General features: G+C 39.6%; 2 protein-coding genes across 2 annotated transcripts; one reads left to right on the forward strand and one right to left on the reverse strand.

The window, feature by feature from the left end:
• Positions 1-3531: 3531 nt before the first annotated feature.
• Positions 3532-8800, reverse strand: zbtb1 (zinc finger and BTB domain containing 1). Its single transcript, XM_079475657.1, has 2 exons — positions 8490-8800; positions 3532-7371 (listed from the first exon to the last, which is right to left on the reverse strand). The coding sequence occupies exon 2, from the start codon at positions 7365-7367 to the stop codon at positions 5349-5351; it is 2019 nt and encodes a 672-aa protein (XP_079331783.1). The 5' UTR covers positions 7368-7371; positions 8490-8800; the 3' UTR covers positions 3532-5348.
• Positions 8801-9088: 288 nt separating this feature from the next.
• zbtb25 (zinc finger and BTB domain containing 25) lies at positions 9089-12278 on the forward strand. The gene is made up of 3 exons (XM_079474759.1): positions 9089-9178; positions 10042-10220; positions 10452-12278. The coding sequence occupies exons 2-3, from the start codon at positions 10048-10050 to the stop codon at positions 11578-11580; spliced, it is 1302 nt and encodes a 433-aa protein (XP_079330885.1). The 5' UTR covers positions 9089-9178; positions 10042-10047; the 3' UTR covers positions 11581-12278.
• The last annotated feature ends 3171 nt before the right edge of the window (positions 12279-15449 follow it).

Raw genomic sequence — 15449 nt, forward strand, 5'->3', positions numbered from 1 at the left:
GCCAATCGATCATATTTCTTTATTGGAAGGACTGATTAGTGTGAAGCGTTTTATGAGCCTGTTGTTCCTGCACTGGTTAACAGCTTTAACATCGGTCATGAAATAAAAAAAACATATGGTGGCAGACTGCCATGACACTGTTCATGACATTGCTCTGACTTGCATGAGTTCAGCCACAGTTCTTTCACACAGACTTTCTGCATGTAATTTTTAACTGCTGGTGTGGAGACTATACTTTCTAAAAAGGCACAAAAGCTGTCACTGGGACGGTACATTTAGGTACAAATATCATCCGTACATTTGGTACCAACATGTTCCTTTGAGGTATACTAATATGCTCTTTAAGTGCAACAGTGTACTTTTCTGAGAGAGTATGATTGATGATGGCATAGAAAGAATAGCTTTTATATTCAGACATCAGACTGAGATTCTATGCATCACATATGCATAATGACACATTAGTGTGTGGGTGGAATAATGATTGAAGGAGACAATTATAAATGATACAAGATCAGATGAGACCGAATGAATTTTATAGTCAAGTGGAGGGCTAAAAGATAGCTAAATAGAACTCTATATTAAGTTGCTCTGGACAAGCACCATTTACAGGAACAGTTCACCCCAAAATACTAATTGTGTCTTCATTTACCCTTAAGTTGTCCCAAATCTATCTTTTATAAATGTATAAATTCCACCATAGACTAGCATAGGTAAACATGCTTTATACATTTGTTGGAAATGTTGAACAAAAAAGAAGATATTTTGAATAATGTAGGAAAGCAAATAGTTCTGGGGAACTTTTGAGTACCATTGTCATTTTTCGTTCTATAGTAGTCAGTGGTGGCCAAGAACTTTAGTTACAAGAAAATAGTGTCTTTTGTGTTCATCAGAACAAAGAATGGTTGACAGAATTTTTATTTTTGGGTGGACTGTCCCTTTAAATGTCATATAATGTCATAAGAACATTAGCAACATAAGCAACATTTTGCACGATATGCCTTTTACACATTAACGTCTTCTTGTTTGTCTCATCAAATACAGTGCATGCGTACTCCAAACAATTAAAGGTTAAACTAAAAAAGGTTTTAAAATATTAAAGGTTAAAATTGGTCAACAAGGACTACAGAAGGACTTACACACTAAATAAAGTAATGAAGCAACTACAAAAGGACCAGATGGCAAGGAAGTGCAGTGATGGACACCTTCAAGATGTTAGTGTCTGAAAGCATATGACTGGAGTGGGTGGATGATGTGTTATGGAAAGGCTCTTGATTAGTGAAACCGGCATGACCAGCTCCCGTGAGGACCAGACACCCACAGCAAACAGACCTGCCTTAAAAGGACATCATGTAAACCAGAATCAGAGGGGCATGTGGGCCTGTGATCTTCGGCAGTTCTGGGACATATAATTAGATATAATGGATGTTCAATTCAATTAGCTGGGTGTAACGGAAAGAAAGAAACTGTGGTGTAGATGCTACAGATTGTGCCTTTTGCAAAATATACATAAATATGTAGCATTTCCCATTAGCACGTTTATACCATTTCATCTCCTGAACCTTAAAACCTTTTTGGAATAAATTCAGTGTTATTGTATCTTATCATCTGAGAAAACATAAACCATGTAAGCGATACATTATTTAGTAGCATGATGCATTTTGTCAGCCTTGGAAACATATTGAGCTTGTCAAATGCACTCATGGGACAAGAACGCATAACCTGTTCTGTTCAAAATGTGCTAATGGAAGTACAGCAATTACAAATGCGTAAACAGTGACACCACGTGGAGAAAGAAAGAATAACACGCTAGCACGAGCAGCCATGCTTTTTTTCGTTGTAAACAAACATGAAGGAAAGAATACAAGGTAAATCTACACCACGTATGGTTACACTTGACTCAAATAAATGTAGCCCTCAAATCTAAAAAAGTGACTACTATTTGGCAATACGATTGTTATCTTTAGACATACAGTTCGGTTGCATTATCTAAGTGTCACTTCTTTTATAGTTTTTATTAAACCAATATATGTGTGTGCGTCCGTCTATGCTTTAAACCCCATATGACGTCAGTCATGTATTTCCCCAATGAGAAAGAAAAGTTGTTCTCCATAATAAACTAATTTGGTTGGACAAATGCAGCGATTGAATGCGTCACAGTGATCGCCACAAGAGGTTTCCAGGCATCCACAGCTGGTTTACAAAACCACAAACTTATTGGCTGCAAAGGCACTAGAGCTAAGGGAAGCATGGATGCATTAAAATGCTTTTAACCTGACAGAAGAACAAGCGTTTGACAGCCTGAAAGAAAGATATAGGCCTACGAGGGAACGTTTTGATTTGATAAACCAATTTAAAAACACTTACTTTATACCCACTTGTACATTTGCATGGTTTTGAAACCGAGCATGTCGGCTACTGTCCAAAATCAAGTGTGATTGTTTCATGGATTGATCTAACTTTCCTAGTGTCAACAGTCAGGTGGATGCACACACTGGTCCTGTAAGACTAAACCAACATACTTTTCTTTTCATTTATCAGACGCTTTTATCCAAAGCGATTACAAATGAGGTAAACAATGAAAGCAATTGGAAAAACATAAGGATAACAAAAAGCATAAGTACGGTTTAACTGGTGTCATATTGCTAAGGCTTTTTTAAAGGATATATATATATATATATATATACACATATGGGGGTGCTGCAGGTTAATGATAAATTAAATATGGCAAGATAATGCCAATAAACAAGTCATGATCCAAATAGAGTACAGATTATTTTCCCTGACCTGTGTGTTTGCTAAATGTGGCACATCTATTTAACTAGAACCTTGGGAAATTGGGGAAAATGTCACGACCCCATCTAGAGGTCACAGATGGCGCTAACCCGAGCCATTAAATATAACCAGCATTTCAAAATAAGAGTCATTATCTCAGAAACGCGTTTTCAAATTCTGCTTTTGCAAATTGAGCAATGTTTGCAAATTATTCTAGAGGGCAGAGTTAACATGTCTGTACCAGTGTAGCTTCTGAACATCAAAGAAGTAAAAAAAAAGTGCAATGCAGACAAAGAGAGCAAGAGGTTACATAAATGTATTAGTGAAATATGCCAGAGTCATTACATAATAAAAACCACAGGAATGTTGTTTGCTATCTGTTTGGAAAAGCCATTTGTTGTTTTGTCTTGTTTTGTACAGATATGTAAATGAAATAAATACAAGATAAAGTTATATTTTAAAACCTTTTAACCTCAATCTGTTTTAAAGTATAAACATTTCATGAAGTCATATTATTTCACAAGTAGTTTTTGAGCGAAGTATATGAAAGTTGTTTAACATGGTCGGTTAAATGAAGGGATAAAATGTGCCGGATGCGCAAGTGATCATTTGCATGGCAAATGTCATGCTGCTTTTATCCAACAGTCAGAAGACTGGTATAATTCAGCAGTCACCCTGTCCTCCGAGAAAACAAAGTTATCCTTGCCTAGTTAAAAAGATGAACATTTTATATTAATACGTCACAAAAAAACGCATCATTTAAAAACTTTATTTTAGTTTATTAAGCCAGGAACATACAAAACAGGTATCTGTTTTTTAAAATAAGCTCATGAAACAAAAGATAAAACAATATTTGCATATATTCCTTGCATTATTTTTACCACTCATATATATTTTGAATGTTCTGAACACAACAAATAAGCTGCTGAGTGCAAACATCTGAGCTGTTAAGTGTGTAAATTAACATTTCTCATGGTTGCTTTGGTCCTTAATTTTAACCTTTTGTTTTAAAACCCCTCACAATATAACTATCAATATGGAATGCATGTAAACTCCACGCTAACCTTTATATCTCAAAATACTTTCACACTAACCAAACATTTACTGTTAAGCCTGAAGTCAGTTTACCTGGATGTTATGACTTCAAATGCAAGTGTGAAGCAACCATAGTCTGTCACTAGGTTACACTTCTATCATAGCCATTTCATGGGGCATTTAAGATAAATAATAAGGGATGCACCAATACCAGTATCGGTATCAGGGCCGATACTAAGCTCATGTACTCTGACAGAAATTTGCTTGGAAAGTTTGTGAAAAGCACATCATTTTTTCATAATGTGTTTGAGGTGGAGTTGTAACTATGACGCTTTTCCATTTTTATTAGTCTCACTGTGTTTTAAAAAGGTACAGGCATCAGTATCGGCAAGTACCAGAAAAAATATCTTTAAAAAATGATATCGGTGCATCCCTACAAATAATGATTGTTTAAGTGTATTAATACAATAATGTAATAATAAACTTTATACCCTTGTGCAAGCATTGTATGGCTTTTCCGCAAACTCTGATTTTACATTAAGACTTTGTCACAAAAAGGTGTGACATGGTCATTGAAATGTTAAAACTTGAATGGACCTTCAACCGAAAGCATTTTGATATAGCTTGATTTGCTCTGATATAGCTCTGAATAAAACAGTGTCGGCTAAAAATAGGTTTTGAATAACACACAATTCTATTGAAACAGATACCTTGCATACAAGCACAGACATTTCAGAAATTTGCTTTTTGTCATGTGTAGATGAAAACCTTTAGGAAACTGAAGTAGATATACACAAGAAATGTACTTTACTGCGTGACTCTCTTTTCTCTTTGTGAATGCACACTAAATTGAGGGGACATTTACAGCAGGTTGCATAGATTCCAGGTAAGCACATACAGCTAGCTGAAAGGAATCCCTAGGAGTGTTTATCTCTGCTTTTTTATCAAATACAGTATTTTTAGTGTTCTGGTGCAGTGGAGAATAGTGCCAGCATACTTTGTGATCTATTCTCCTTATCTCTGTGCACAATTTAGCATAGAGCATTATTTAAGAAATTATACCAGAGCGTCTTGAAATAATGGCTAAATAAAGCAGAACAAAAGCAGACACTTGTGTTTGTATGTCTGTATTCATTAGAAATAAGACCACCACTAATAAGACAAAAAAAGTATTCCTCTTAAATACTAAGAGGATATCTTTAGACTAAACTTTCACTTTGCACCATCATAATAGCCAAATTTACAGAAATTATCAATAGGATGGACATAACGGCAGCTCAAGTATTGGTATTTTCAACCAAAATATCACTGATAGTGTAATTTAGTCCACCTGGGTATCTGAATTACTATCGCTATGTAAAAGACCCCGAATGAAACCGAAAAGCTTGAGGCACTAAATCCAACCACAAACATGGAGCAATGTATTCTGAAATTACATACACACAGAAAGTGCAGATCGAAAGGTTGAAATTGGTGTATAAGTGCATAGATTTCTCCTCACATTAACAGTATGGCTTATTTCGAAGTCTCAAGTCTGTGTCTCATTGTCTCTTGTTGTGCTTGGAGTTGTAGTGGCTCCGCATGTCCTTGCGGAGGCGGAATTTCTCCCCACACACGCCGCAGATGTACAGATGCACATCCATGTGCTTCTCCAGGTGCTCGCCGCTAGGGAAAATTTTAAAACACACCTGGCAGATAGTCTCTCCGGCCGACAGGTGGGAGATCATGTGTCGCACGTGATCATGTTTAAGGAAGGTGCCCTGGTCGCAAACGGGGCAGACGTACCGCGCCATTCCCTTGTGCATGTCAGTGTGCAGCCGAAGCTGTCGTTCACGCAGAAACTGTTTGCCGCAGGTTTGACAGGTAAACTGCTTCTCCTTGGTGTGAACGGTGTAGTGCTCCCGTAGGTGACACCTCTGATAAAAGCCTTTGCCACAGATGGCGCAGAAATGCTTGCGCCGATGGTCTGGCTCGCCGCCGTCTTCCAGCAGGACAGGACGGAATGTCTCCTGTTCAGGACAAGCCAACGTGTGCTCCACCGCGAGACTTTCGCTTTCAAATATCAAACCACAGAGAGGACAGCGAAAGCCCAGGTCGGTTCCTTCCAGCAATCCCTCTTCCATTGCTTCCCCATCTTCAAGCAGAGGTGAATCCTCACCTGGGGAGTCAATCTCGGGACCTTGGGGCTCGCCACAGCGTTCGGCGTGTTCCTGGAGCTGTCTGCCTTTGATGAGCACTTGGCCACACCTTCCACAAGCGCAGATATGTCCCATGTGGCTGGAGATGTAATGGGCAGACTGATCCTCCTCAGTCAGCAAGGCTCCACACAATTCGCACGGAATGCACGCGCCATCTTGCTTTTCTTCTTTGATCGTGTGCACCTCCATGTCTAAAACTTTTCTTTGACCGTCCGAAGCGCTGGCGGCGCCATCCATTGCAGATATTCCAGCCTCTTCCTCGCTGTCGAGTTTCGTGTGGTCTACAACATCTTTGTACGGCCTGCGAGCTTTACAGCTTCCAACATTATGGTTTTCTACCTTCACCAGATTTACACTTTCTAAATCCGTCTCAGAATCATAATCCCGTTCCACTTTAATGGTTATATTCCTGGAAAAGTCTGTTTCACCATCCATTCCAGTGGCAATAGACCTGATCACACTGTCTTTGTCTGGCCAATCTTCTTCACCTTTACAAACTCTGTGATCATCCGTCCCCTCTGAGGTCGAGCTCTCCGCCTTGCCAGTGTCACTGTACAGCTCTTTGTTGGCTTTGGGTGTCTGGAAAGCTTTGCGATTGGTGCACGTAAGGATGTGCTCAATAAGCAGCTTTTCACAGCTGAACACGAAGCCACAATCATCGCACGTGTATGTGCGACCAAATCGAGGACGTTCTTTCATGGTGGAGCTTCGGCCCGATGTCCTCTTCCGTAAGTCACATGGTTGGTCTAGAACCGCCTCTGAGTGTGGCAAAGGGTGTGGTATGACTACATCTTCCGCAGGCCTGACAGTTGAGATGTTAATGCTTTGGCGAGCAGTTGTGGTTGAAGCCTTGGGTGCGTGCTCGTTCTCGGCAGGGCTGGGCCTTTGCTGCTCAAACATACGAACGCCAAACATCATCTTGCCACCCACTACACTGGATGAAGACGAGGAGCTGGAAGATGAAGAGGAGGACGCAGAAGACGAGGGCGTCAGATTGGAGGTCCGGATGTCTCGGAGGTCCTCAAGCGAGTCGGGGATGTAGTACATTTGTAAATAGGCCATGGAGGATTTCAGCTCATCGAATTCATAGTGATCCACAGCGATGCGGCCGAGGTACATGAGCTGCAAGATGAGGTCAAAGCACTCCGCGCTGATTTGCATGTTGCTCAGATCAAATCGTGCAGTTGCCTGCTGATCCCGGATGAACATCATTCTAAAATATGAACTGCAGGCTGCCAGCACAGCTTTATGGGCCCTGAAGTAAATGTCCCCAATGGAAATACAGCAGTCACAGAGGAAACCCCACTCTCTTTGGTTGTTGAGTTGCTGCAGGACATGCTCGCTGTGGCTAGGCCTTGCCATTACCCTGTGCAGAATCATACATAATATAGGCCGTTAGAAAAATCCAAGTTTACAGAGACTCAATTAAGTGATAATAATTGTCATGGCAATGAATAGATTGAAAGTACATTATAAAGAGCTGATTAAACACATAAAGGGATAGTTCACTCAAGAATTTAAATTTTGTCATTATTTACTGAAATGTCCCTACAATAGCAGTAAATGGGGGATGAGATCTGTTAGGTTACTGACATTCTTCCAAATATCTTCCTTTGTGTTTAGCATAACAAATACATTTTTACACGTTTGGACTTTGGAACAAACTGAGCGTAAGTAAATGATGACAGCATTTTCATTGTTGGGTGAATTGTGACTTTAACTGTTGTTCTCTATGAAACAAAATGTAAAAATGAATATTCTGGAATTACCTCAGAATAATAATTAAGAAAACTATTCATTATTATTTAACAGGTAGATTGAAATGCTTTCGCTTTTTTATATTTAACAATTCATTGTTTTTATCAGTTTGGACAAAAGAGTCTGCTAAATGAACAAATGCCATATATAACCATATATTGTAAATAGTTTGACAACAATTCAATAAACAGTAAAAGTGGCCTAATGGATGAAATGGTAATAATGAATTAGTGCTAGAATTGCAGATGCGGTGCCAAATTATAGGTTACAAAAACATCATTTAAAATACAGCGATAATAATAACATCCTTAATTTATGTATGTTTACATACTATGTAGTTTATGTGGTTTGTTATGTTTCCGTTGTTCAGCTCCACTATAGTTTAAAGGTATAGGTTTACATCCCGCCCACGCATTCTCATTGGCCAGTTTCATAGACAGAATCATGCGGGCGTTGTGGCTGTCAATCATACCGCACTTAAAAGTAAAATTCCAACTATTACAACAACGAACCAAAGACACGACCATACGAATAACCGCACCGACAATATAAAGTTTTAAAAACATATATTACGAATAAAAGACAGAACTGAATCGTTCAGACCGCTGCCATTGGGAGATCTCACGCAAGCATGCAATGCCACCCCCGCGCAGCTTCCCGCACATACGCAAAGCTTCACAGTACTGCAGCTCGTGTTTACACGCAAAATACTCTGAAAATACTCACCAACGGCAACGGGCGCTAACTTGTAGCGAACGACAGAAATCTAGTGAAAACGCCGAATGAAGAAGTTCCGCCTCGTTTGCCTTCGTCCAAGCGAAAACTTGGGACGAGAATAGCAGATCTCGAGGGCGAAGCCCCTTGTGTAGCGCGGATGAAAGAACTTCCGCACAGCCGCTCTGCGCGCTCTATCACCGCACTGAGATCCGGCCCCACTCACGCAAATCCAGCCCGCCCCAGCACGCGCAGCACTGTGAAAATGCAACCAAACCATGTATGAAAATGCGATCTTCAGGACGAACCAAATGGCTACCCCCATACACGCATGGAAGAGAAAGTATTTACTACATAGATAGGAATATATTTGCGTGTTAGCACCACAGGTCCTGTCAAAGCTGGCTTGCTTTGCTCTTATCCGTGCAAGTTGACATTTTAGTTAGGAAGTTAACCGGTGCAACCTTCGCTTACTGAGTCACTATATGTAGCCATATAATAATAAAAACGGAAGGAACGAAAATATAAATAAAAACAAAAGCATCCGCTTTTATGCGTGCGGTCTGGAGCAGCTAATGTACAGTATGGTCACGTGACGGATAACAAGCTTAGCCGTCAATCGCATATGAAGAACCGCGAGACCATAAGAGAATTTTGCTGCAACAAATACGCAATTTTTGTCCGTTTCTGTCATTTAGTTGGTAAGAATTCGTTTTCTGGGACCATGTGAATGCGTTATGTCTGTGCTATGGTACGTGCATGTTTTGTTCGCTTAGGTGCATGAAAACGTACAGCATTTCTTCGACAACACTTGATCCGTGTAGACCAGACGTGTGAAAATCATTATGAACCTGTCGCGGACCAAAAGCATGAACCGAATTACTCCTCCACGGTTGTACTGTCAATCCATTCAGTCGTGACATCTTCGATGCATGCGATTCCGTGTTGTTTCTTAATGTCCTTTTGTGTCATGATCTAAGAATGATTCAAGAATCATTGTCAGGCATTGTCTTGTCACAGCCAATCTGCATGCGAAGACCCAACAGTGATGAACTGAAAACGTTACATAGCAGCCGAGTCTTTATTGTTTCGCCGCACGATCTACTCTGTCTATAATTTAATCGATGAATCAATGTCACTCGTATATATATTAAGTTACAAATGACAAAGAGCGTAAGACATAACAAAACCATGTTGTTTTATTCTTTAATAATACGATTGCATTACAAATGCAAGAAAGTGATTCATAGATGCATTGTCACAATAGACGTTAATGTATCCAATTCTATCCAGATGTAAACATCTGGTTTGTGTTGTCAAACATTGTTAAAATGTTGTGACAATGTTGTTCAATAGAGGTCGCAGTTACCCTGTCGACTCTTCTGCGATTCTCTTCATTGGCTTGGCATATGTGAAATGCATATGGTTAAACTTTAACAGCACTGAATAAAAGACAAATGGGATTATAAATGTAATACAACTACAATATCCTGACAGGTAGGCTGCAAAAAGCACTTTTCTGTTGACTTATGTTTTATATTTTATATTTATGTGGGTGTAACAGGTCGAGATGGATGTGTCTGGTCATAGTCTGTTTCTCCTGCAACAGCTGAACGTCCAAAGGGAGTTTGGCTTTCTGTGTGACTGCACTGTTGCTATTGGCAACGTATACTTCAAGGCTCATCGTGCAGTTCTCGCTGCTTTCTCAAACTACTTTAAAATGATCTTTATACATCAATCCAGGTGAGCTGAAACTCAAAAAACCTTTGATTTCTTAGGTTCAATTCCTAGGGATACACAAACTGAACAACTGAATAATTTGAATGCATTTGATAAGCCTTTTTTAATCAAAATGTGCAAATTTGATATAGTTCAATATTTTAATAATAATAACAATAATGTATAATAGACATGTATAAAATAACTTATAGATATTTAATAATCATCATTAATATTGACTAATATTTTTTTCAGTGAGTGTATTAAAATCCAGCCCACAGATATTCAACCAGATGTCTTCAGCTACCTGTTACACATAATGTACACAGGCATGGGCCCCAAACAACCTGTAGACCAGGTCAGACTTCAAGAAGGCATCAAATTCCTCCATGCATACCAACTTTGCCATAAAACAGGTGAGGGTGGCACGGATGCGTTCTCTGAGCCCGTCCGTATGTCCAACCTTTATGGTATCCAGATCTCTTCACAACTAGCCAGTAAAGAAAACTCAGGCCTGAAGGCTGGCAATTCATGGGACTCAGAGGACGGGCGCTCCAGTACAAGGGCCGATCGCGCACGTGGACGCTTAACTCTTGCTGTAGGGCTGGAGGGCATCACATCTGAGGGACAGCCCCAGAGCTTTCGCGCTGTATCCTCTGTGGCCTCGGGTGATGACTCTGATATCTCTGCACGAATCAAACAGGAAAGAATAGAGGAGGAAGAACAACAGGAAGGTGCGAAGGAGCCCTGTTCTCTATCCCCCAACCAGGTGAGCCCCTGCCAGACAGGCCTGTTCAAAGATGGCCCTTTAGCACTTCTGTGCCCCCGCTGTGGTGAACGCTGTCTGTCACCTGAAGGCCTACAAGAGCACCTTTTTACCCATGCGGCCTGTGCCCTTGAGCCTGGTGGTCTGATGGAAGGCCCTACAGAGGACAAAACCCAAGAGCATACATCCCTGGAGGAGAGAAGGCTCCATAATGAGCATATAGACACTGGTAGCCTAGAGGAGGCACTACGGCAGAGCAAGGCCCTGGCAGATGAGCTGGCCGTGGAACTCAGACGAGGAGTCGGGACCGGACGGAGAGGCAGTCCGTTGGCAGGCTTCACACGAAAACGAAAAATGGCTTGCGCCGTCTGCAACCTTCGCTTCTCACAGAAGAGTCAGCTGCAGGAGCACATGTTTGCGCATGTAGGCAAGCCGCTGATATACCACCGCTACAGTCGCTTCTGTGGGCAGCTGCTTCACGGTTGCGAGGGCCAACCGGATATTACCACAGCCACTGGAGAGGAGGGGGCCAAGGACACTCAGGATAACGGTAGTTCCTGCTACTCACTAGACTCTGAGGTCTCTCAGGAGAGTGTGGATGCTGTGACTGTGGAATAAGCTCTGTTTGGTACAAATGTTGATTTGTAATTTGATTTCTGCCTCAGCACCACCACACTTGTGTCCAGTCTCAAAAGTCCTTGTCATGATGTAAGTTTTTTTGAAGATTGGTGTTCATGATTGTAATGTTGATGTTTTTAGACTCTTGGATGACTTAGATTACTTGGTCAGGTATTACATTTGAGTTCTATATTCAAAGAAAGTATTACACCGTTTCTACACCGGACGTGGGGCAACAAGAGAATGCAGTAGAACCCAATTTTACAAAACGACATTAGTTAAAAGTGCCCCAGAACGGTTTGCTTTCCTACATTCTTCAAAATATCTTCTTTTTTGTTAAACAGAACAGAGCATTTTTCTACTATAGTCAATGGTGGCCAAGAATTGTTTGGTTACAAGCATTCTTCCAAATATCTTTCTCTGTGTTCATAAGAACAATGAAATTTAAACAGATCTGGAAAAACTTGAGGGCAAATGAAGACAGTTTTTCAATTTTTGAGGCCACCTTAAACTAATAATATGTGAATTTCGTTTTTTTGTTCAGTTGTGGCCTAATTATTCAAATTCACTAAGCAGTAGGTCTAAAAAATCCCTTAATCAGAACCGGTTCAGTGCCTTAGAATATACTTGCCAAACAGCTCTAAAAAGAAAAGCACTTAAACTATTGCTCAGCCGGTTGAACCAAACCCCTGTAAGTTTTTTTTATTTGAGATTTTTCAACATACTGTACATTTGAACAGTGCCTATTTGTCAGTGCAAAGTTGTCCAAGACGTCTACACAATCAAAAGAATGTGTTAAACAGGTGCTTTTCTAAAAGCTTTTTGATATGTAAAAGACTTTCAATGTTAAATTGTGTATGGAATGCAAAATACACACCAGCTTTATAAGCAACCTTAATTCAAAAACTAGAACAGTGAATAATTGCAAAGATGTAAAAATGAACAACAGCAGCAGCAGTCTTTTTTATAATTGTTATTTTCCTGAAGCATCTACTGTAAAACATGCCGAGGCACGTTTTATTAAGAAATACCAACTCTAAATACATCACTAATGATAGACATGGTTTCCTTTGTGCTGTATTCGAACTGTCTAAACACCAGTTACTGAAGTATTATTACATATTTATTCAGTACTCAAACTGAACCTGGTGTACTGTGATGAGTATATAAAACAGAGAAACTTGCATTTGTGTTGTTTGTGTGATTTGTAAGGTGCATTTAAACAGTCCCTCAATTTTATTCATCATTGTCACTTAGTGCCATCGTGATAATGTGTTCTGCTTATTTTTATAAATAAATGGCACAAGATTAAATAAACATTGGTTCCAGTAGCACAGACTTTACCTTTTTTGTCTTGTTATAGCAACTTATTACCACAAGAGAGCAGCATGCTGTCACACAAGCAAACACTTCCACAACTTCCCTAAAACCAATTTTGTGAAAACAGAGATATACTCCCAGATTTACGTGCGTTATACAATGACTTACTATAGTGTACAACAAGTTCAGTGTAAGCTTTAGTCATGGTCATTTAAATATGAAATAGACATGAAATGCACACACCTCGGTTTTCAAACCACATATTTTCATAAAAACGTTGACTTAATGTCAAAGGGAGGCAGTGTTCACTACAGTTTCACGCAGCATATTTTTTAAATGTGGAAAATATCGTATGCATGTGGCTCAATGCCTTCTCGTGGTCATGAGTGGGATATTCATTGCTATAGAAACTAGCTGTGCATTACAGTGACATGAAAAAGTATAATATGAATAGTGTCAAAATATAAATATAAAGTATGTGTTTAAACGGTAGTTTAACTTTTGAAGAAATGATAAATAGTAGCAGTATGCTTTCTGGAGACTTAAAGAGAGAGTTTACATTCAAAATGAAAATGTTCTCATTATTTACACCCCCTCTTGTTTATTGTCATTGACTTTCTTTCATCTGCAGAACAGAAATAAGAAGATTATTGGTAACAGAACAATGGTGGTACCCATTGACTTGCATTGGTTTTGTGTCCATTCAATAAATCAATGGGAACCAACAGTTTTTGGCTACCAACATTTTTCTAAATATTTTCTAATGTGTTTTGCATAAGAAAACAAAAACACAAAGTTTCAAAATGACAACAGGGTGAGTAAATAATAACAGAATTTAAATAATTGAACCATTCCTTTAAATGTGACGTAGCTACAATAAATGGGTTAGTCATGCATGAAAACAAATAGCAAATAGCAACTATAAAATTACTTTAAAAAAGACATGAAATTTTTACATTAAAATGACATATCATTTAAGTTTATGTTCCCTCCAATCTGACATAACTGAATAATTTGATTATTTTATACACACAGATAGTCATTTTATATTTCACCACACAATATTCCCTATATGTCCATAGAGTTTTTCATAACATCTAAGAGCGCCTTTACCTAACCAAGGGAATATATGTGTATAAATCTGTGGTTACACACTATCCAAACTTGTCTGATTTTGCTGCTGTTCATTTGCAAGTTGTTCCACCGCATTACTGATGGCCGTCTGAACCATTGAAATTGCAGTCTGAATCAGTAAAGTCTCATTACACCGGCCATGGTCCAGTTCGGGGGACAAACTCTTGTCCGAAGGATGTAATGTGTTGTTTGTCAAGCTGCTTATCTGTAAATGTTGCCAGTTGCCATTAATTGAAAGAAAATCAAAGCGTGATGCATCATTTACATGGCTTTCCTGGTTCTCTTCCTCTGGCGTGTACACACGGTCTATAGTAATAACTGGTCTGCACTTAAAATAATTTTTATCAGACTCTTTCTGATGTGTATAATTTATTGCATGCGTATCCCAGGAAGCATTACCTGTGCCAGGCAATCCAGAGTCCAAGCAACACGAATTCAAGAGATCACTGGTTTGTAAAATCTCATTTGCTGACACGAACACAGTGTCTTTTCCTTCATGTGTAGTTGACAGAACAATTTGATCTTCCTCTTGGTCATTGTCAATATGGCCAGATTCAATATTCGTGTTAACGCTCACCTCTGCACTAAATGTAAATGTCTCTGAAGCTCTTATCTCAGTTTCTTGTTCTTTTTTGAGGTGATCTTGTTTGGGGGTGCTGGAAATCTCCATGTTATCTGTACTTAATTGATTCAGTTGATCACCAGCTACTTCAATGTGTGTTGTTTTTGAAGCACCACATTCATTGTGATCATCAGGAGGATGTGATTTCTTTCTTCTTCGAAAGTAGCGGTAAATCTTTTTAAAGGAATCTTTTGATGGTGTCTCCTGCAGGAGCATGCCATGAGGCACATTTGATGAGGATCTCTTAGAAATGGGCCAAACCATGAAGAAAAAATTCCTGTTGCCTTTTTCTTGAGCAACTGTCTTAAAGTTTGCATCACACCGTTTATTTTCATGCGTATTTGTTTGAGCTTTGTTTCTGGGACTGCTTTTCTTTGTTGCTTGTGTATCACTGTTATGCGGAGTCTCCGATTCCTTCCTCCTTCTACCACTGCAGAGAAGTGAAGAAAACGTCCTCTTAATGGTTGTTTTTGAAGTGCTTCCGGTCATCCCAGTTTTATTTTCATTGTTTACTTCTTTCCCCTGACTTTCTTTCAATGTTACCAGAATACCCAAGGTGTCTCCCGGAGCATCATGCTGGGTCTCCATTTCCTCCGTCTCTGAGGCTTTTTGAGGGCTGTGGTGGCTGACTTGTTGTTTATCAATATTCTCTGATGTGTCTTCACAACATTTATCACGCCTTAGCCTTCTCTGAGAATCTGCGTTGTCTCTTGATTTGGACTTTCCCAGCAGGAGTCTTGGTGGTCCTGTCGGTTTTCTCTTCAAGCCCACTTTTTCCTGGCAATTTGGCAGT

Source organism: Barbatula barbatula (assembly GCF_947034865.1).
Source record: "Barbatula barbatula genome assembly, chromosome: 15".
In the NCBI taxonomy this organism is placed as follows: Eukaryota; Metazoa; Chordata; class Actinopteri; order Cypriniformes; family Nemacheilidae; genus Barbatula; species Barbatula barbatula.

Excerpts from the sequence above, each read along its gene's own strand:
- zbtb1 (XM_079475657.1), bottom strand. The coding sequence starts at position 7,367 with ATGGCAAGGCCTAGCCACAGCGAGCATGTCCTGCAGCAACTCAACAAC.
- zbtb25 (XM_079474759.1), top strand. The coding sequence starts at position 10,048 with ATGGATGTGTCTGGTCATAGTCTGTTTCTCCTGCAACAGCTGAACGTC. Across the intron at positions 10,221-10,451 it reads ATCTTTATACATCAATCCAG|TGAGTGTATTAAAATCCAGC; the intron begins GTGAGCTGAAAC and ends TATTTTTTTCAG.